Source organism: Ischnura elegans, chromosome 7, assembly GCF_921293095.1.
Source record: "Ischnura elegans chromosome 7, ioIscEleg1.1, whole genome shotgun sequence".
Classification (NCBI taxonomy): Eukaryota; Metazoa; Arthropoda; class Insecta; order Odonata; family Coenagrionidae; genus Ischnura; species Ischnura elegans.
Genome location: NC_060252.1, coordinates 75,698,721 through 75,722,486, shown reverse-complemented (window position 1 = coordinate 75,722,486; position 23,766 = coordinate 75,698,721). Strand labels below are relative to the sequence as shown.

The window sequence follows — 23,766 nt, the reverse complement described above, 5'->3', positions numbered from 1 at the left end:
GCGAAATTGGCGATTGCTTAGGAATTTTCATAATATTTTCGTAAGGATCCAAAATCGGATAATGAGCGCCTCCCCCCCAAGAAGTTTGTCTCTTTAGCGAATTTTAATGAAGTTAGGGCCCTTATAAATCTGAAATTAATAACAATGTTATCTGCGATGTAGAAGCTATACCTTTTACGTATTTACTATCTTGAATTTTAGGGTTGAAGTCGTTATTTTAAATAATGTAGATTGTTTGGGCTGTCAAGTCTACTTACGTATGCAACCCATGGAGATTGCGTCCTTGAAAGTACGCGCGTTTGGTACCACGGCACCCACTATTGACGCGACTATGAACGTGGGCTGTAGAAACTGGGAAATGTGTGGTGCTTTATTTATTGACTTGTATTTTCTGTAATTATTTCTTTTATCCACCCCAGTTTTGATGAATTATGTATTTTTTTAGAAATTCTTTAAAAATTTTGTTGCGTATTTAAAATTGACCAAAAACTTCTTTGGAAAGGGAAGGGACAAAATATGCTAATTTTTATTGAAGAGGCGGAAGAGTGTGCAAGGGGTTTGTTGGGGAGGTGTTGGACTTTAGCGAAGCCGGGAGGCGAGTTGGAGGGGTCACGTGAAGGTCTCACAACAAGTCGCGCCTCCGCACAGTCTTTTGTTTCGCAGTCATCCCCCGTTTCCATTCACAGCGTCCCCAGAACTTGCTTCCCGAAGTCGTCCCACTCACCATAGCAGCCTCCATTCCATACTTGTTTTCTACCTTCGCCCCAGCATGATCCTTATGGGAAGAGTTAGGTAAAATAGCAACTTTGCTTTCTACAACTTAATCTTTAATCGTCGACTAGTTTTAATACACTTTTTAATTTTCATGATAAGTTAAAATGATATAGTGTATTGAAACTATTCGATGATTAAAAATTTATTGTTGTGGAAAGCAAAGTTGTTATTTTTTCCTAACTTAAAATTAAATTCTACAAGGTTAAGACCTCAAAAATTGAGTATATCTTACAGGAAGAAGTCATTCCATCATCCATCTGTTATTTCATTATTTTTGAGTCCGCCATTGGGAAAGAATTGAAAGTATTTTCTGTCATTCTTAGGGATGGTATAGTAAACTTTTTGAATTCTGAGGCAATCTTACTTTCTACATATATCTTTTATACATGTTGCGCATCCACTACTAATAACAAAGATATTGTACGCAAATTGGTATTTTTGGAAAGATTGTCCTCAGAAGTTTTTGAAAAAAAAAACTGACGTCCCTGTTAATTAATGTGCTACTAATGTTTTCCACTTTTCGGAATTTATTTTATCGTTATATATGCCCTTTAATATCAGGTTAATTTCAATATAAATCGTGGAGTTGATAAACAGTTTTAAAGTACGCGGCATAGCTTAATGATTTCCTAACCTTTCTATATAATCGTAATTGAAATAGGATGTTAATTCTATCGTTTCTCAGAGGAAAGACTGTTTGAATGAGTTTTTCAACCAGGCGACGCTTGAACGCTTAACGAACGAACGCAACTTATTCGTGGCGTTGATTCAAATTGTGTTTTAATGGTTATAACATAATTGATAAAAATTAAAATTTGCTGTATACATCTATCATGCTAAGATTCTACCAAGTAACCTCGCTAACCATAGATTACATTATTGTTTATAATCAGAATACTTGATCATAGTGAATAAATGAGAGGATGGAAGTATTAAATATTCGCAACGACTTCAAATCCACGAAGAGAACTGTGGCTTACTTCTCGCATCCATTGCAAAACTTTTCATGCCGAGGTGGCTACATTTCGGATCTCGTTTTTAAAACTTGTTCTCACTTTCCTTGTTCTTGAGCCATAAGATGGAAGCTTAACCTTATTGCTAACACAATTTAAACTGTAATTTTCCCCGTTATCTTACCCAAATAAAATGGCCTTTCCCTCGCTCGTAAGTTTCTTGATTTTCGTTCAACCATGAAGCTTTTCAGTTATTTTCAATGCTTTCCTCAATAATCCATAATACGTGATTTTTCACGAATTGAAGGGTATTATATGCTTTTCCGCCTTGCTATATATTAAGAGTTGCCATGTGGACGTGACGTTTATTACCTGTAGATGCAAAAAAATTCGAGAAATGAATGTGATGATTTGAACGCGTGTGTATACTGCTCAAGCTGCAATATCTATCTTCTTTTTTCGTTATTTTCTAAATTTTGTTTTCGTTTGGCTTTGATTCATCCCGATAAAGGTATTTTGACTTACTGGTAGTGGCTCATGAGATCTTTTAGCGCCAAAATTTTACTTTTGAATATAGTATAATTGGCGTCGTTAAAAATATCTGTGTGATAAAATCTCGCTGTTTCGGCGCTTTTATTAATTAATTCAAAGTTTTAAAATTGGTACTAATTATTTCTTTTCGCGCCTTAATGAAGAGCTTTTTATGCAGTGAATGAGGAATTTGGATAATTGTGTTATAGACATGTACCGCAATTAAATGTATCACCATATTATTAATGTCAGTTATAGCTGCGGTATTGTGAAACTTATTTTTATGTAAATATAAGCCTCGCTTACACAATAGCTGCATTATTCTCATGGAAAATGGGTCGGACATAAACTAAGTTTTTAGTTACCTACATCATAGAAATTGCGCCAGTAACTCAAGTGGTGTGTCATTGAAATAAAGGGTTCAGATAACTGCGAAAGAACCTGTTAGATTATCTGTGTTGTCGTTTGCAGCATTCCAAACGCATTCCCTTAAGTAACTCAACCAGGTATGAAGTAAGGAAACATGCCTTAGAGTCCACACGTCACTTTACATGAAAGGCAGTTGACTTGGCCCAACTGTTGGAGGACATTTCTCCTCTCGACAACTTGCTCAGTGGGTAACTAGTTCAAAGTTTCATTCCAGTTCAGTGGCACCTATATTAGATCTGTTTGAGACATCAAACCGCTCAGGTAACGATTTGAATCTATTCACATTCAGTTCACGGTTCTTCGGTTTGTGATTTTCATATGCCAGTCCGAGGAGTTTGATTTAACCAGTTACAATAGGCTACCTAGTAAAATGTAAAAAAACTTTAAAAATTCCACATGCATTTAATACTGCACGACCTAGGTTTTGACGTGGCACGCTATCATCTGGTAAATTGGGTCTAAGGCACAGAATAAATAGTCACCTACAAAGTCATTTCAAAAATTCCATAATAAATGTCGAAATATTGGTCATGCATTATTAAATTTATGAGGAATTATAAAGATATTTACATGTCATTATGCTGAGTCGATTCCTTGTCGTCACGCCTGAGCCAATGAATTGTATCAATGTGTAGGTTGCGAGTGGTAATAAGGGCATCAGCTCTGTCTCCGAAAACACATATATTGCGAAGAATTTGGTAGATGGGAGGGAAATATACGCTACAACGAAAATGGGGGCCTGCGATGCGTTATAGCGAAAAAAAATATTCCACAGTCAGCATATCCTCTCATATGTTTAAAAAAAACAGAAAACGCGAGAGTTACCGCCTTCTTTTTCATGAGTTATTGACGTCATCAGAGTTCTGGTTCATTTACACGTTCATTGAGGGGATGGATTGCTCACGAGTGTGTAAACAATGACGAACTCCACGAGGCCCATTCATATGGCCGAGGAGTATTTAAGAAACCATCAATGTATCTGCGAAAGGATGATATCGGTGATATTTCACCGCGAATAGCTAGAAAAGTAGGTGAGGGATTGTAAAATGGAAGAAAAAATTGTTTTTTTTTTAAACTTTGGAAACTGTTTCGCAATCGAAAATTTAAAAAAATAAGGGCAAACAACAAACCCATTTAGTCTTTTTCTGATCCAGAGGAATCTGTAAATACTGAGGGCGTTATTTATTTTCCCACTAAAAATCTTTATATTTCATGATACAGGTATGCTGTGATTCTTTAAAAATGAATATGTGGTGATGACTGAAAATGTTTTTCTCAAATTTAAATTGACTCAGTAGTTAAAAAAATTATATTTGACTGAGTGAATGCCTCCTGCGTTGCTCAAAGACTTTTCCCTCATCGTTATTCTTTCACTATTTTGTGGCCACAGCAATTGGCAACACATCGACCAGATAGTAACTGATTTGTATGGTAGCATCAAAAGGGTCTATTTTGGGTTTTATTATTGGAAATTTTGTTTTACTTTATTTATTCCTGTGCCACCGAAAACAGCATCATTAGCCAGTCTGTTACATCGGGGTTTTTAACTTAGCAATCACACGGACACGAATATCCATGCCTTGCATGGGGGCAACGTATCCGCGCGGAACTCAAACCCGCGACCTCATGTGTGGCAGACTTGTACTTGGACAACACCGCCGCCATCGATTCCGGCCGGAAATCAATGTGATGAAGTAAGCTAAATTAGTCTCGGCTCAAAAAAATATTTCCGTGATATCCACGATATTATATGAATATCTCAAGGCCTTCCGCATGTCCCGTTTTATTCTCACCCTCTCTGTATATTGCAGTTACTTTTAGCCGCGAGTGGCATAGCTCACAACGTCCGGCGGGAAGGTAAATTCCCTGGAAAAGCTCTCTCTGCTGAGCAGGAGCTCGACGATGCTCGTTTTTTTAAACATCCGTCTCTTCCAGTGGTGGAGGTTAGTGTTCGTCATCAGGACTCCCTTCCTGTTGTTCTTATCCATCTCCGGAGGGGAGGGAAAGAGGCGGATTCATTGCCCGCGATGTGACGCGACGGCCCGTGGGTGTAGGGGAGGTTTCAGTGTAATTACCGCCGCTTGTCAGCCCCGGCTTGTGTTGTGGAAATTTCCAAACAGCTTTTGTGGCTTTTCACTTCGTTTATCCGTATGTCGTCGCGAGTTAAGCGGGCTGACAATATCTGGCCCATTTACGGATCGTTTTAAGAGGGAGGTTCATGACTGCATGATCCAAAACAAATACTTTTCGCGTGTGCAGTTCGAAAGAAGAAGTTTTGACGTAATTGGTGACATCCGTCGACATTAAAAACATTTAATTTAAAACTTAGCATCGCGACTTCATTTATGCCATTGGTTTGAAAAGTCATAAAATGCATTCACAGTTGATTTGAAAAGAATTTGTTTTTCTCCTTACCGCCGAACGGAGAATTATTTTTTTCTCATATTTATGAGAGATAGTAATATTTGTATGGTAAATTTCTAGGTCATCTATTTTACGCCAGAAATCAGGGAAAGCGATGTGACGTAACGAATGTTGATAATAAAAAATGCGTTATATTTTTCAACACCTTTTATCAACTATTTAAACCGACCTTAGCGCCATTTTCATGTAACCTGCGTGATTTGCCTTCAATTACAGTATTCATTTTCTAATAGCTCATAAAGTAACCCTGTGAGGTACCTATATTTTATAATTATCGTGATTATTATGGTATAAAGACCCTTACATCGGTAGTGAAGGCTGCTCGGGTGATCCGCCGGGTAATCTCCTCCATGACTGCAAAAATAGTTTTAAAACTTATTATCGCGACTTCATTTATGCCATTGGTTTGAAAAGTCATAGAATGCATTCACAGTCGATTTGAATAGAATTAGTTTTTCTCCTTACCGCCGAACGAAGAATGATTTTTTCTTGTAATTGTGAGAAAAATTGTAATCTTTGCATAGTAAATTTCTAGATCCTCTGTTTAACGCCAGAAATCAGGGAAAGTCGATGTGACACCTTGATCCAACTTCAAATACGAATTTCACATAAAGTCGTCCTTTAACTTAAAGTGTGTTCGAATCTTTGCGAATTTATTAAGCGACTTCGTGGCATCGTAGATCCCTCGAATAGATCCACCCAACACGTTCCCCTTATTTTTATTTTTTTCTGTTCTGTTGCAAAAAGGTCATTCCTCTAAGCGATGATTTAGTTGTATACCTTTATTTTGCTTTCCGCTCCATTCTCATTGGAGGCCACCAATTTACGTCAGCGTTTGTAATTGAATGGTGTTTGGATTTATTTGAAACGATATGGGTCATCATCCGCTTACTTTCCGAGAAGTGACTCTCTTTGATACGGTTTGTTTTTGTGAATGATTTTATACGGTTTGTTTTTGTTTTGTTCCTCACATCCCCTTGTACGATAAACAGACCTTCGTACAGTAGCATGTCTACGAGGTAGAACAAAACAGAGAAATATAACAACCTTTCACATGGATCGAATACGTTACCACTCTCAAGTATATCTGGTGAAAGAAAAATTCTTTTTGAAACAATTATGAGGGACATTAGTAGGGTGGCTGACCCGAAAATGCGTGATGTAAGTGGGTCATACATGTGAGTGTGTGAATGTTACGTATGTTCTAGTCCGTACTCTCTGTCACTGCAAGTTATTGCATTCACTCAAACAAAAAATTGGTTAGCGATGTGACACAGTAACAAAAAAGAGAAAAGTACTTCCAAATTTGAGTGAATGAATTTTCAGGGCTAACTAATTAGATGTAGATGTAGCCATTTCTCTCTTTCTTAACCTACTGTTGCTTTAATAGTGAGATGCTTCATTTTCCTTTTCCGTCCAAAAAAACGGGAAATTCTATTAACTTATCTCGGGTCCGCCACCTGGGAAGAATATTCAAGAACGCCTTCAATTTTCTTACCCGATGGCGAGATCGTAAATAGTTCATGCATGCTATTTTCCGGTAAAGTGTTAAATCTTACGTAAAAAAGGGAAATTTTAGGAAAGGCGGATCCAGGATAGGTACTAAGAGGGTTCTAGGTAGGGGACCTTAGGGAACCCTCCCAGCAGTATTAGGGGTGCAAACAAAATTACTGTTTTATCTAGCGCAAATTGGATACCCCAGGTTGGGGGCTATGGCATTTCCTAGCCCCTATCTGGATTCGCCATTGTATAGCATTGATTGATTGAATCTTGTAATAACTTTGCGCCAGCGAAATTAATTTGTCTGTGAGGTACCACGGTGGGAATGCAAGTGGTTTGGGTGTCCCGCCACTGCATAGCTCTGAGCGAATGAATATTGTAACAATTCAGGAATTATTTTCGGGTTCTACACCACGTTAATTCAGCCATATTCACCGACGTTTCGGAAAACGACTTGCCTTCCATTCTCAAGGCGAGATACTGTCTGAGTGTCAAATTTCACACTGAACCGAATTGACCGTTTGGCGGCACAAAAATGAGGCTCAGGTGTCGTCCGATTGGCTGTAGGTCTTTTGAAGTTCTTTACTTTCCTTATGTTTTTTATGCAATTGGTTACAGGTCTCCATGTATTGCTAAGATGAGTGTATCTAGTGATAACTTTGCACCAGCGAAACCATTTCTTCCTGTGAAGTACCACTATGGGAATACGAATGGTTTGGACAAGGGTGTCCTGCTGTCCATATTGTACGCACGTCCCATCCGCTGGCATCACGCGCCAAAGGCACGCAGACCCAGGAAGCGTGCGATGATAGGCGGTTGCCATGGAGATGACCCCGCGCGGATCCCCGCACCTCCTGCGATCAGTCTCTCTCGCCCGTTGCACTTTGTGCCGAGAGCGAGCGAATTAGGTCAAAGGGGAACATGCCCCCTCTCATTTGCCCCCAATTTTCAGCACTTGCGAGAGGGGCTAAATGTCGCCGTGTATTTTTGTTTCCTTTTCGGTCCGACCCTCTTGTTTTCCTCCAGCTCGGCGTGGCGCATCGTCGTCATCCTACCGAACACTGCCCTGCGGACTAAAAAACCAAGGGTTATGTGAGCACGGTGCATTTCCCTAAGGGGTTGCTTATGAACCTCTTTGTTATTCCTGCGGTGGAGTCGCGAGAGAATCCTCCATTATCGAAGTAGGCGAGAGAATTAGCCCATATAAACTGATTAAGTATACTTGGACTCCTTGTTCGAAGCGTGATAATTGGATTTTTTATTAACAGCATACTCCTGTCATCCGTTACTCTTGGCCGGTCATATGTTGTCATTTTGGTTACGTATTACTCATTTAAAACTTAAGTACCATCTTGAAATTCACAGCATGTACAGAGTATAACATATTTGTCAATTTATATAAGTACACCAAGTTGAAGTTTGCCATGAAAAAATATTTGACTTATTGGTAGATGGGATTGGTAACTTGTTCATGCAGTGCTGCAACGTTTACCGGTTTCTCAAATGCGAAGAAAATATATCGGAGAAATAACTGTATAAAATTTTTGAATTTGTATATTAGTGCAGTCAAATTTTGATCACTGTCTTCTTTAAATACCCGAAAAATTATAATATGATATATTAACTATTATTTATTTATATACTTAAAACATGTTGCTCCCCGAGGTCAGAGGCTTGCCTGGAAGTGTAAGATAAAATAAATATGTATAATATAATAAACGTACAGTTGTTTTATGCTACATAACGAATGCGATAATTCAGAAGTTAATGAATAAATAAAAAATATAAGTACAATTTGAATAAATATATCAGTTTAAGTTGTTTCCATAAAATCATGATACACATACAAAAAGCGGCTGTCACGTAAAGTTTTAACACCCCGGCCGAGCTGGAGGAATGGGTTCTCTTAACTTTCACTTCGTTTGGTCTTTTCGTTCTTGTGAATTTTCCTCTGTCTTTACTGGGCCGTAATGAGCCAAATTTTATCGTTTGCGGTGCCATATTTCGAATTCCCTTGCAAAAATGGATTTTTGAGAAATATCTTGCGCTAAAATTTCTTGGTCGAATTTTCATTTCGTGAATCATGGAGAAACAAAGATTCCTCCGCCTAAGTGAGGACTTAAGCTCTACCCTTGACAGCATGCATGAAAATCATACTTTCAACTTTTTTCACGCACCGTTTTTTGCAAAGTCACTCAGGACTTGATTCAAATTGATACAATTGTGTTTATTGCTACTGATTTTATCTTTCATCTAAGGTTCGTTCTTCGTAGTGAATGAATCGTTTTTCAGTCGCACGGTGTAGGTGATGTTGGTGGTTGTGTTCGGTGTGCAATTTTTTCGAATTGAGGAACACAAGCTTAGTACTTTCCACCAAGAAGTGGGAAAAACTTCTATGTGGAGAATTAAAATTTACCACTTTTTTCTATGGATATCACGCGTTTCCACCGAGTCGAATTGGTCTCCAACGATTATAAATATTATTTTATTAAAACCAATCAATTGATATGTGGGTAGCACCAACATAAATGACAGAAGTGAATAAATACTCCGGAAGGAATGCTAAGTTTCCCCTACTCAGTGAATTATTGTTTGTCTCCTTATCTCCAACAATGGGATATTGAATGGTGTGTCATCCGTTGATGGGGAAACGAGGTCATTCAGAGTTCATAAACTTAGCTTTATCGTTAAGATATCAGTATCATTATTCCTAGTTACCATCTTTCAGATCTGTTCCTCTTTAGATAAATTATTTTTGCTTCTCTGACCTTAAAAATCTTTCTCGGGCTGTGAAACAGTTTGTGTTGTAAACATGATATTGATCCGTACATTCGAGGTAAAAAATGGCTTGTTGGCTGGGACACTGGTATCCACGCAGAAGGTTAGAATCCATATCCTTATGGAAGATTATTTTTAGAAGACAGCCACCTTCTTGCATGATTTTCATTGGAAAAGCTGCTACTGCAATACTACCGGGTGCAAGGTGCAAGCTGTATTTCCGTAGAAAGATTACATTTTTACGTCTCTATAGCCCTACGTTGCCTAATTTAGAATCGGCTAATTAACTGTACAAATCAATTTATTATCACCTGTTCCAGGTCCAAAGACCACCCCAATCACCTTTCACGTTTCTATTAGGTTTTATAGAGATGTACAGCAATACATCTTATGTTAACTGGGGGTTATTTATTTTATTTTGCTGTTTTTTATGAGCATTATTTGTATCCATTTCTATAAGATAAAATTTATCTTAATTAAATTCATGCGCAGGATATTTCGAAATGTTAACATTTTGATGAAGATACTCATCTTATCTATCGGAAGATGGCAATATTGGTGACTGTACCATTGTTATAAATTTTAGTGATGTCATGAATAAGTCAAATTCCTTTGTGATATGAAGTCCAAATGATTGACAAATGAAAAACAACGATATTGATGTTATTTTTTATTTTGGAATCTTTCATCATCCAAATCTATTGATTATAATTTTTTCCCAGCACTTCGTCTTTGCTTCGAATTTCATCTAGACATATCAGCTAGATTTATCTTAAAAACTTCGGCGAGTTTAATCATTCTTATCTGTATGAATCGCAGAAATTTGATGGGCGATTTGTTTGGAAAGTTTTTTCTCTTTCTTAAATTGTAGGGATGTTCACGTGATATCTGATGGAACTGTATTCCAGATATTGCTATCGTATTTCCGCGTAGAATTTTGTCGTGGTCATTGTTCCCGGATACATTTGGGTCGCAGATAATTACGCTCGTTGTGTGTGTATTTGTTTTTATTTACACACAGTATTCGTCATTCTTGGAGGAAATTAAAATCAGGTTAATATCAACTGTGTTTCATATTCTGGAAACATCTGATTTGTTTATTCCTGTGTGTGAGGCATTGGTCGATACACGTGTGATGAAATAAGGCTTTTATTTCCACCAATAATTTGGGATTTAGACAAGGTCGCTATTTATATAAATGTATTTTTGGAGATTGGCCAGTACCTACTTATTCCGTTCACGAAGTTTCGCATATTTTACTTTTGCTTCTTCAGGTCACTTTGCGTTTTACAGTACTGAAAGAACACAATTAATAAGAAAAAAAAGTTATTAAATTTGATAACATATACCTCTAGACTCAGATAAACGAACCCATATATTAGAGTATTCGAACCCTGCAGTACACTAGATATGAATATCTGTTAATTTATTTCACCAAGCAACCTTTTATTCAAAGGAGAATGGCACAAACGGAATTATTATCGATTAAAAATAATAATTCACATACTTTTGAACATTTTCTGATAGCAAAATGCTACTGACCAATTTCTAATAATAATCATATATTCAATAAGTAATATTATTAATAAATCGTTTCTGGCTTGTTATGATGAAGTTCGATGTATCCGTGATGAAAGAACACAAATGGTAATTTCCACACTTTTTTATTTCCAAAACTCAACAACCTACCCTGGTTTCAAAAAATTGTAAATGAAAATATTAACTTGAAAATGACACAATGTGTTGAAGCCATGGTTGGTTGTTGAGTTTTGGAAATAAAAAAGTGTTGAAATTACCATTTGTGTTCTTTCATCATGAATTAAAATTAGCCTTTAAAAATTATTCACCATTGAAGTTCTCTAATGATAATGAATATGATGATGAATACTCCAAGTCCACGATTATGGTTGAAGTTAATTCGAATAATGAAAGGCATTCGGGGTTAGTTTTTGGTTCCTGGTTTGAGTTTGCAAATAATCATCGTGAGTTCCATTTTCTCACACGTCATTTTTCCATTAGTGCATTATGAGGCAGGGTTCGTGAGGAAACCAAGCTGAGCATGTGGCACCTTATTTCAATTTTCACAGCTGCGCACATTTTTGAAAAGTGAAAATGTTTGTTTTATAACCTCTTCGGTCCCGAAAAAAACCTGGCTCTCAGAAAAATGTTTCCTTGCTAATATTTAGCACATATGAGACTACTGACATTGTGTGTGGAAGTATTTTTGAAATTGTTTCTATAATTGTTAAAATATTCTATGTCCACATATGTGGACATGAGGATCATATATGCAGATTGTGAAATATACTTTTCTGTTTTTTATTGCGATATATATGTACTTTTTTTACTTAATTGATCAAATACTATTATTGCATGCGAAAAAATTGTACCACGAATAAAAATATAAAAGTTTATCAACAAAATGAAGAATAAATAATTTTTTTAGTAATTTTTATTTTTTAATATTTCTCAAATAAACAGTTATGTCAAGTATGAATTACAATGACATTAAAATAAAGGCACATAAGTAATTAAAATCTTAGTACAAATCAAATAGTTCAATTATTATGATACATAATACAATCTTAAAAAAATAAAAAACAATTGTTTTCTTTCAGCATGTTTAGTGCCTTGTATGAAATTTTTGAAAACAGCCATTGAGGCTCACACATAAGTATACATCACACTTTTGGCATTTAATCCTAGTTCTTGATGAACAGCCAGAGTGTCTGCATCGTGATGCATTTTTGTCATTGCTAAAAATAGGCCAATGATTTATCCTGTCAAATCTGACGTCATTGACAGGGTGTATGATTCTTCGACGTTTTTGCTGGGTTTGATCCTCGTGGTCAATTTGCTGATCTTCAATGCCTGTTTCTTCATTTACACATATTTTAGAACTCTCATGAGGGCCTGGACTAATTGAACTACATTTTGATGGCCTGCCTCTTTTTTTTTGGATCTCCTCCCTGATTTCAACCCTTCCAGATTCAAAGTGAATCATTGCATTGCCTAATCGAGTTCTAAATTGCAAAAGTGAGGCAATTTCTCTTTTTGGTACATCTGCCTTCACACAATTTCGGCGGTACATTACCCAGGAATTTACTATAGCCAAATCAACAAAGTGCGTAAATACCCGTAAAGGCCATTTTTTGGTACGCATTGAAGAAGAGTAATATGCTAGAAGTCGATCACAAAGATCAATTCCTCCCATACATTGGTTGTATTTTTTTATAACTAGAGGCTGGTTGACTTCACGTTTCCTCTTCTCTGTTTTGTCCCATCTCAAGCAAGATGAGTGGGGTTCACTACCTATGCAAGTAGATAGCATAGTGACTGCCTTACTATCCTGCCACTTGACACAACACATTTTTTTATCACTGCGCAGAACCTCGTCATAATCACCCCGTTTTAATTCTTTGTCGGATTTCAAAATACTAAGTGCACCACCTACTCTGTTTTTCATGACAGTACCACAGAGGTTAAAATTATTTGCCACTAGGTAATCACCTAGTTTTTCACTAGTGAAGAAGCGGTCGCAGTAGATGATGGAATGGCTGATCGTCCTCGTTAGCAACTTCACAATTCCTGCGCCCAGACCAAGCTCCCTCATGTCCTTATCAGGAATGGTTCCTTTTCCAACATAGATATGAAAATCAAGAACAAGACCATCTCTTTCTGCAAGAACAAAATTTTTTAGTCCTACTGGATGTGGCTTATTCGGTACATACTGTCGATTAGGACATCTACCAGTGAAAGAAATCATTTGTTCATCTACAGATTGTTCATTCGATCTAGGTAGCATGTGACATTTTTTCAAAAAGGCATCAAGTATCGGTCTTACTTTTTGTAACTTGTCATCGCTATCGCTAGTAACAAATTTGTCAACGAAATGTAAATGATTCCTTAACTCGAAAAATCTGTCCCGTGACATGACTTTTTGAATGAGAGGAACGGCCAAATCCCTACTCCAATACAGCCTTGTTTGCGGATAATTTAGTGAACCCATCAAAATGGACACGCCAACAAATCTGATGATTTCATCGTAGGTCATATTAATGGAGCGATGATCTCTTACTTGTACTGAATACAGGTTGCTTTGTTCTACCACACTTTTCCAAAAGCTGGGAGGAAAATACTCGAAAAACATATCGAGGAAATTTTGACTCCCTTCCTCATTTTCACAAAAGAGATCTTCTACGTCGTGTACATATGGTGGCATCCTGTAAGTTGTACAATTTTTTGCAGATTACTTATTTATTATTATCACCAATGTATTCATAAGTGCATGCAGTATCATTCAATGCACTTTAACTCACTTGTCACGTGTCCATTTTTTATTCTTCGGAGTGCCTTTTTCTGAATTCGGTGAACGGAGTGATGCTAGTGGAACATCATCTTCACTTGAATATTCTTCTAAATATTCATTAAAATCATGTTCTTCATCTTCACCACTAGATATTTCCCCTGGAATATCCACATCACTATCTCCTAACATTTCCAAAATGTCATCAGCAGAGAGGCCTATAGCATGTTAAACAGCAAAGTTAAACCCGATGTCCACATATGTGTACATTTGTTAATTGAAGGATAGAAAAATAATTGGTGGTCGCACGAAAAACAACAGACTACCATCATAAGTATAAATAATGATTACATTAAAAGAAAAAAATTCAACATGAACCAGTGAAAATTAGCGGAAATATAGTTTACTTACTTCCCATGTGCTTATTTGTGGCCGCCATTTTGATTTCTGGAAAACAAATGCTGAAATAAATAGCTTCTAGTATGTAGAATTGGCGCTGTCAAGGCGGAAAATTCAAAAAAAGGTATGTCCACAGATGCGTACAAGAGTACAATATTCTACTGGAAGAAACTAGCCTGTGAATTAATAATAAACCGGCTGTCCACATATGTGGACAAGGGGACCGAAGAGGATAACGGAGGGGATGAAAGCTGGGTTTGCTTCATGTTTCCCGTGCATTACATTTGTCGCTCTTTGAGTTGATAGATATTTATTGGAGTTGAGATAAGATTAGTCATGCCGGATGGTAAATCAGTGGGGCTCACATGCTTGTAAAAGTCTCTTTGGTATTTTCGATGATTTTTCACTTAGCGCTGCTTCAAAGGTCTTGGTGCAGGTTCTGGTTGCTCTTAATGACATATTACTTCGTCATTCATTGGAAATGATGGGAAGAGATATATTTTTCTGTCTATTTTTGTCTATCGCTGCCTGCAGATACTTTTCTTTAAGCTTAAAGAAAGAAGGTAGAATCAGATATTTTATCTTCGCTATTGATTTCTTTAGCTTACTAAAAAAATGGGCATGTATTCTTGTATGTTCTTTAGCTGCATGTGGTTGATAAATGGAATTATTTCGTGGTTTTGCTAAGTTAAGCAAAAATGTCATCGACTCTTTCTACTATCTCTGGAAGGCATTTATAGTAGTCAGATAATTTGTTGTGAGGAATTGTAAAGTCTAGTATTTCTTCAAAATATAGGATTTTGGTGTCGAATTATAACTCAAAGAGTAATTCTCTGCGGCCAGATATGCATATAATCGAGAAAAGGATCACTTTTTCGAGTCGCCTTTGGTCGGAGCAAGTCCATAAATTAAATGACTTGGGTCACGCGAAGGGTGGCAAGGTTTCAGGGTTCAGTAGATACCGCTTGTTTACGCGGAATTAATTATCTTCACGCCTCATTCAACCGCTTCTAAATTTATTGCTTTGGACAAGGAATTTTGCACGAGATATTTAAGCATTTCTCTGCCCTTAATTGTCTCTTCTTAATCGCATTTCTCAATAGCGCTGTTGATCGTCATCATTGTTCATCCACCCTCCTTCCTTTGCGTAATTAAACTGAGTGTATCGATCATCGACATGGAATATGGTTTCATCGTGTAATTAGCCTGAGTCATCAGGAGCGGTGTTTTTTTACTTTAATTGCAGATGACAGGATTTCCCGTGTAGATTGTAACAGCTCTATCTAATGTAGTGTGAACTTTTCATGTTAATCCGACCATTTCTCTCTAATAGTACGTATTGTTAATTTTTTTCTAATTTCTCTGTAATAGTATTCATGTGCGGTTTACCGGGATCAATTAAACTTGTATTTTAATCGACGTTAACACTTCCTTCAAATGCTGTGGTTCTTTTATTATCTGTACCTCTCTAGATATTTTTTCAACGATTTTCTCTCAGTACATTATTTGTCATGTGTTTTTATAAAAAATGTTGTACGCACAATGAACTCAATATCAATTTCTTCTTACAAAAATTTTGTCACTCCGATGAACGATAATTCTGTGATCGAAATCCAACATAGCGACTTAAATTTGGGTCTCCGAGCTGAGCTGAAGGCCTCTGAGATTGTGTTTTCAATTTATACCTTAGATAATATGCACGTTTAATAAATGCTGATTTATATATTGCCTTGATTTGTTGCTGTTGATAGTTCGGGGTGACAACATAACAACATCTTGAGAATTTTTCGAAGCCAGAGTTTCAGGGTGGAGGGACGAACTGTTTTCTCGGCGCTTGCTCAAAGGACCAGGTTAGGTCTATGATTCAATTTATACATTCGTGGTCGAGTAGTATCTCAGAAGGACAGAAGACTTAAAGAGGACGAATTCCTCTCCCTTGATCGGTCTTTTTGGTGATGCATCAGGCGCTTCAAATTTATGCTATCAACTTAAATTTTCAAGATATACGAAGTAGATTGGGCATATTTGCTTGCCCCTCAAGTTTGAAAATTATTTTTCCGTATTTTCTCTAATTTAAATATTCCATATTTGAGGCGCCGGTAAATAGTAATAAAATTCTACCCCTTTTACCTGAAAATTTCAAAATAATGGTTTAAGTTTGAAATGAGTGAAATATGTAAATAACGGCGAGTTGAAAGTCCTCTCCTGCCAAACCGAATCTCGTGGGTTCGAGTCCCTCCTCGGTAGATTGCCCCCTACCCAGGGCCTGGATGTTTGTGATTATGGATTTGTACGTTGTTTTTCGTTAGTTTCCCCAGCTAAAACGGCCATAAATGCGCTGTTTTCTGGGAGGTGAAGATAAAATTAATGTAAGAAATACTCTGAAAGAAAGATAAAATTCAAGTGGTCGAGAGGATGGTAGGCCGGCGTCCTCTTAACCCTTTCTAACCCAGAGCTACTTTTGGAAGAATTCAAATTTCAAGATTTTTCATCATGAAAACTTGAAAATTTTTCAATCAATCATAATTATCGTGGCAGCTGAATATTTCGTCATTACAATTAACGTCACAAAATAATGCTTAGTCTAGATATTTCCTAAAGAGAACATAATATAATGTATACATTTGTGACGTTGCTTAGAAGCAACATTGGGCTGTAATGGGTTAATATCCGTTTATTCAGGATTCATACCGGTGTAAATTTGGACTTAATGGTAGGAAAAAATCCATAGGTGCTTGAAAATTATGCATAAAATTATAAAAATATATGCGTCCTCTTAATATCTGTGTATTCAGGATTCATACCGGTGTAAATTTGGACTTAATGGCTGGGAAAAATCCATAGGCGCTTGAAAATGACAACAAATTACAATGATAGGCGACTAGGCAACGACCAGTAGCGCAGCAGAGTCAACCTGGCCGTGGAACAGGTCATTTAAATAGCGCCTGTGAAGTTGAAAGTTGGTGTGAACCGTGTTATAACTTCGTCGCTACCCTATTCGGCTTCTTCAAAGATAGCCTCTGCTCCCATCCGTCGAGGTGATGACTGGTCGTGTACCGCAGACGCTTAGTGATGGCATGTAGACGACGACCGTCGGTCGCTAATGACCGCACGCTCTTCTTTCAAGTCGTCGCTGCGCGCGTTTCGTAATCCGAAGGCAAAGATGGCCTGGAGAAATGTTTCGAGGTGCGTCGCGAAAGTTCTTATCTCGCTTTTCTCGGGAGGAAAATAAGCAGCCCTACTTCTTTCGAAAAGGCTGAAGCCGAGGAGATATGTCGGCACTCAAAGACTTGCGTGGGCGTCTCTCGTATATTTGCCTCCCTGTCTGTCTCCTTGTATCCGAGCAATACCCTTGCTGAGCGTGGTGGTAATTTCTCACATGTCGTCGATTATGGCTAATGGAAATGGTCAGGGTTTCGTCCCCACGTGCCACCATGTGTTTGACTTAAGGGGGCTACTTATAAGAACCCGTATTCTTTTCTGTAGAAGATTGATTTATGCTGCATCTTCCGTCGCTTTTCAATGGGTTTTAAAAATTTCTGCAGCTTGGCTATGAGTAGGTACCGATATGTATACGAAGGTAGATTGTTTTTTAACGACATTATCGGGGCGCGAGTTTGTCAGTTGTGTTTTAAAATTATAGTTTATTTTAGATTATTAATTTATCTTCGATTTTCATGTATCCGATGTTTTCAATAGTGTATTTGCACTCGTGAGATAGCGATCAAATGTTATTAATTAGAATGGTTATGTCATCTCCAGTATTAATTTGAGCTTATCGCCATATAGCTTAGTTTTCGGTGAAAATGGGAACACTCGTAGTGTCGTAAGTGGCGACTTTTGGGAACCCATTTCAATCTGCGGTTGGTGACAGCATTGGTCGACAAGAGAATCCTCAATTTCCATATTCTTTACTAATTGATCTGTAGAATTCAGGCAGGATGTTCAGAAATAGCGTTTGTTTTTTGAAGAGAGAATCAACGCCTAAGGGCATATGTCCTTTGAGAGATGTAATGGTGGAAATAAACCTGGCGTTGGCGTTCGCCTGTTCTCATCGAAAGGTGCATCGGGGACCCCTCTTCAATATCCCATCTGACGGGTAGAGTTGTATGCTTACTTAATGTTCCATCCAAGTGATAACCATGGATGGATTAGGCTTCGTCTAAAAAATCCTTCCCACGGTCTGTAGTTAAACCCTGAAATCTGGGGTGAGAAGAAACACTATAGCCAATACACCAACTCGATACTATTTTCGCTGTCAAAATATGTTCTTATTTTTAAAAGCAACATGCTTGTTCTGTACTATCGTAACCCTTCATTTAAGGGCCTCATACGTAGGCTTTTCGTCAAAAAGATATATTGCGATTGTAATTGAGTTTTCTTCTACCCATTATAAGCATCACCATAAGTTCCCATGTTATTTTGATGGTTTTAAAAAGCCATTTTCGAAATAATATGGCTTATAAAGCCCAGTTGTGTTTTACATCGGCCGGTGAAATGTATTAAGAATGGCTTATTCTGAGATTTTTGAAGAAATGGCATTTGCTTTTTTCTCGGTGGAGCCTCTTTAAACCTAAGTATAAATAGTATGCTCGTATTGTGGAGCAACAAGCTGAGCTATTTCCATTAGTCTTTGGAGCTATATCTAAAGCTGACGAAATCAAAGTTTTCTCTCGAGGGCCGTACAATAGAAATGCATGAACTCCACTTGATGTTTATGCTTGCTGTCATGTCCTATCGGTGATTGTAGGTCGAACGTATTAATCATGCAAGAAACCATAGTTTGGCCCTGCAGACTGCTGAGCAGTCATTCGTTTTCGAGGGCAGTGTTGTCGAACAGAAAACCCTCGAATCTGGAGTACTTCTTTAAGATTTCGGTGGGCGTAGCGAGACAAGGTATGCGTGTCCCTATAGCAATGTCCCGTCTCTTAAAGAAATTGTGCAGCCGTTTCATGTGTTAGCTTTTAAAACCTTTTGTCGCTTCGTCTCTGGTTTATTCGTGTATGCGCTGATAGTTTGATCAGGTTTTTACTTACACCTTATCGCCGAGGAGTACTATAGTTTTGCACGCAAATCTCGTTTACACGAAAGCTTCAAGGTGGCGTTAAGAGTAACCTCAGTGCAGAGGAGGAATAGATAAAGATGGAATTGATTGCTCTCTTTTCGCGGTGTTAATATCTTAAAAATTAATACTGACAGTGTTGACTAGTAGAATGGACTTTGGATTACTCTCAGCAATAAAAAGTCGATAAATACATCTGTTTTCATAAAATATACCGGTGATAATAACAGAAAAGTTGTTGATAAGAGTGATTGGTAATTAATTATTTATGAGAAAAATATCTAACAACCTGTGAGAAAACCAGGTGGCATTAAATATAATATTGTTAGCAGGTAAAATGTGTAGCCGTGCTACAAAAATTAATCATTACTAAGGTTACTGGTAGCATTTTTTTTTTTTGAACGAACAAAGAAAAGATTGACTTCGCCTTCGAGATTGAGCGAACCTCGCTGGTCTCCACCGATGACTCTTCCATTTCTTACTTCTGCTTCGCTTTGTGTTTTTCAATCGCACGGGACGGCGCGCCACTGCGGTGCGAGTTGAATGGGGATGTGTTGAGATTGAGTGCCGTCGACCCGCGCTCATCAAAGAGGTCAAGGCCGCACGGGGCAAATGCGGGAAATGCTGCTCGGCGCTTATAATTCATATTCGCGGTCGGCAACGAGCGCGCTTGTATTTCCTATGCAGTCTGATATTTAAGGCAACGAATATTACAAAAGAGAATCCTGAAGTTTGCCTTTAAATGTGTTGTCGCCCACCGCGCATTTAAATTGGTTTACAAAAGTCGCCACTCGCGTCGCTGACGGACAAAGTGATCCGAATGTCACGGGGAAATAATATATATATTGGGGTGTTAACCGAAATTTATATACACAATGACCAGTGGTCTCATGGCAAAATTATTCGGAAAGAGCTTTCCTTAAATTTTTTTACAACTGAAATATTACTCTGTGTGCTGTTTTATTACAAGTTATGTCTTAATATTTTTAAGTAACTTTTGTTTTGGTTACGAATATATATATAAAAAAATGTTGATGCTCAAAAATTTATAAAAGTGTTATTCGAATATTATGTCTTCTTAACCAGTGCCGGAACTGCTTTCACCACTGATATAACGTGGTATACCAAATTCATAAATTTTCATTGACATTCCTCGCAATTACAAACATATAATGCAAAATAGTGGAAAAAAAAGTGGATCGCCTAGCACTCATCACCGTAACGAAAGTAATGAACTAGGTTCTATTTATCATCACAAATGTATATTTTGGTTATCAGCCATAATTATAACTTATTTAGATCTTTGGTTCTTCGCCTATTCGTCGTAGGAGCTGGGACTTGCGACTCTAGGGAAGGAAAGAAAGAGACGCGGGCGTTGCTATGTTTTCTCAAAAGTATTGGCATTTCATTGAAACTGTAGAAGACTGTATCAAAAAACCCCTCCCCACTTGGAAACAGCTAAATTACGAAGCGTATATCGTGGAGGTCTGAAAGCGACTGAATTTCCGGGAGGCTAGGCTAAGACTATCACATTTTAATTGTTATTCAGGAATTCATGTGCCCTCCGCTCTCATCCCCCAAAAAACTTGGACCTGCCTCCCAGGCGCAAAGATACTTGAAATGAACCCTAGCGGATCATAATTATTTCGGAGTATCCACGTTGACCTGGTCTTCTTGAGCTTATTCTCCTGTCATTTTTAGCTTGTGTGTACCTGTGTGTGCGTGATTGTCAAGGCTTGCCGTTTGAGAGGCTGTGTTTGGTCCCGGCGGTCTTTACTCCATCCCCGCAAACCAGTACAGTATCCCCGCAAACCAAAACGGACAAGTGGAATACGTTACGGCTTTTGGGGCACTTCATCATACAATTTCCCTCCATGTCGGCAGGGCCGGCTCAAGGCAAATATTTACCCGGGGAAACTGCTGTTGTCCTGCCCCCATACCGGTGAGTTTTGTACTAAATACACCTCCCCCACTTAAACGGAGGTCCAGGGAACATCCCACAGGATTTTTTTTTTTGACTTCGATAAACTTTTTAAAGATTGAGTTTTGAGGTTCTGGAAAAGTTTGTTTACCATCACCTTTTGTGTGTACAAACATTTTTTTCTGTTTGGGCGTTTGGTCGCCCCCTAGCTACGCCGCCCCAAGAAGTCGCCCGGGTTGCCCGGCCTCATCAACCTTTCTAACTCAGAGCTGCTTCTAGGAGAAATTAAATTTCAAGGCTTCTCATAAAAAATGCGAAAATTTTGTACTCAATCATAATTATTGTAGCAGCTACATATTTCGCCATTAAACTTTACGGCACAAAATATCACGTAGTTTAAATCTCTCCTGAATGCAGCTGAAAATTTGCACTGAATTTTTTTATATTAATCACAGGTAACTTTGGGTTATAATGGGTTAAACTGGTCCTGTTCGTCGGAGTATGGGTAAGCGTGGTTGTTATGAAACCAATAGGCATTGCTTGCCTTGTGCTGGCGGTGTGTAAGTAGTGGCATGGACTTTTTCTTCAAAACTCTCTCTCTCTCTCTCTCTTACTTGTTCTCTCTCGGAGTCGCATTGGTGTCACGCGTGTCTCTCGAGGGACGCGTGCGAGGACGGTGGCAACGCAAAGTGTCACGCATCGCTTTCCCTTCCTCCGTGACGGAATCTCCCTCCTTTCCGCACTCTGATCGTCGGAAGAGCACTCTTGGAATCGCGTCTCGTCTCCACCTCGCGGTGCGTTGCGGCTGGCCGTTTCCCTTTCTGGCGCGATTCTCTACATATACCTCACTGTTCGCCCTCTTTTTTTTACTCCACGTTTTTTCTCAAAATGCTTAGTCTGTTTTTCTGTTTCATCAACATAAATTTGTAAATGATTTTTTACCCACTTCCCATTGTCTGATCAACATGAAATTTTGGAAACTTGATTTCTTCTGATGACAATATAATACCCTTTAATCAGATGAATAAAATTTTGTTCCAACGTGTTTTAATGGAGAAAAATATTCGACTTGAAACTCTAAATAGTATAAATAGAGTTGATTTTCCCAGGGCGTCCGTTTAAGTGGGGGTATTTCGTACCAAACCCACCGGTAAGGGCGACACAAGTTAAATTAATTTTAACATGAACGAAGGAATATAAAAAATAATTACTAGCCGTCAAAATGACGCGTAATGGTCCTTCTAAGTAACCATTCGACTCCGGTCCTTGCAGCGTTAAGCGAAGAATGGGTTAATTCCATTGAAAGTCATGCAATATTAATTAGACTAAATTAATTAAAATTAATTAATTTCTCCCGTGCACACAATTCGGTAGCGTGACCGAGCGGTCCCAACTTACTAGGTAAACTGTCAAAATCTGTGATTATCTAAATTTTTTAGTGTTTCTGCTTTAAATTAGTCACCTGATGATACACGTCAATTCTAAACTTGCTTCGTCTGTTTTACTCTTTCATGGAAGGAATCAATTAATTCAATTCAATTAATTTTTCAACCCACGTCTCAATCGGCTTGAAATTACAGTGCAGATCAGAACCAGATGATAATACGTTCTTGCATTATTCCTGGGTCTTCAGAGGCAGAATTTGCCATCTTTCCAGCGGCTAACATATGTATTAATCGCTCATCTTTAGAGTAAGTTTATATGATTTCATTCTTCACATCCACAGTAGTGTCATCTGACGCAACTATTAACGCCTATGCACAACGACGAGAAGATTACGGATTTGAATCCTGGAAAAGTCGATTTTTTTCTTATAATTTTAAGTGGTATAGTTATTAGTTGACTTTGCGCGTCTTCCATCTTTTTATGATTTCCTCTTTAGCATTTGATATTAGGAAGTTTTTGGTTGTCTTTTAGACATTTCTTTTATAAAATATTAGTACGACCGATTATTTCCTATTCCAGTATATTTGCATGGCTTAAATTTATACCGCCTTAGTTACCTATACGTCATAGTGCGTCGGAATGGGAAAATTTATTCTTATAAATCTCATTTTGGAACCTTTGTTCGAATGCCTAGATCCTACTTGCCTGTGGCATGATCTTGCCTTCTATCTGACTTGAAATTCCTACTTGAGCGTATTGCATCCAGCGCGGCGATGCTGCATAAGAGCCTCAAACAGTTTCCTGTGGAACGGTAGTAATATTAGTCTGGCGCGCCTCTGGCGTGTCATCTCACGCTAGGAAATTTCTCAACATCAAAGCGGAAATTTCCGTTCTCCGCTTTTGAACCTCGTTTCGGTGTTTCCAGGCGTTTCTTAATAATTATCATACCCTAACTGTAACTTTCTCGTTGTGCAACCATGCTCTCTATTTCTGAAAGGAAGCGGGTTATCTATTGATCGTGGGATATGGATTTTCATCTTCCTTCCGGCATTCAGTGGGGTAATCTGCATCTGCGTCTAAGACCCTACAAGCCACCTCGAGCGTGTTTGGCAAGGGCTGAGTTTTCACCAACTTGAACGTGATACTTACGCCATGTATGACCTTAACTGGCACTTACCCATTCTTCGCTCTACGCTAGAAGGATCGGGGTCGTATGGTTACTTAGAAGGCCCATTACGGGTCATTTTGACGGTTATTAATTATTTTAAATACTTTTCGTTTATCTTAAAATTAATTTATAACT

At 38.0% G+C, this 23,766-nt stretch overlaps 2 protein-coding genes across 6 annotated transcripts in view; one reads left to right on the top strand and one right to left on the bottom strand.

Annotated features, from left to right (window-relative positions):
• Positions 1 to 23,766, top strand: part of LOC124162409 (protein goliath-like) — a 321,197-nt gene that overhangs the window by 17,542 nt on the left and 279,889 nt on the right. The window lies entirely within an intron of this gene.
• Positions 11,902 to 14,317, bottom strand: LOC124162408 (piggyBac transposable element-derived protein 3-like). Its single transcript, XM_046538931.1, has 3 exons — positions 14,107 to 14,317; positions 13,709 to 13,913; positions 11,902 to 13,612 (listed from the first exon to the last, which is right to left on the bottom strand). The coding sequence occupies exons 1-3, from the start codon at positions 14,132 to 14,134 to the stop codon at positions 12,013 to 12,015; spliced, it is 1,833 nt and encodes a 610-aa protein (XP_046394887.1). The 5' UTR covers positions 14,135 to 14,317; the 3' UTR covers positions 11,902 to 12,012.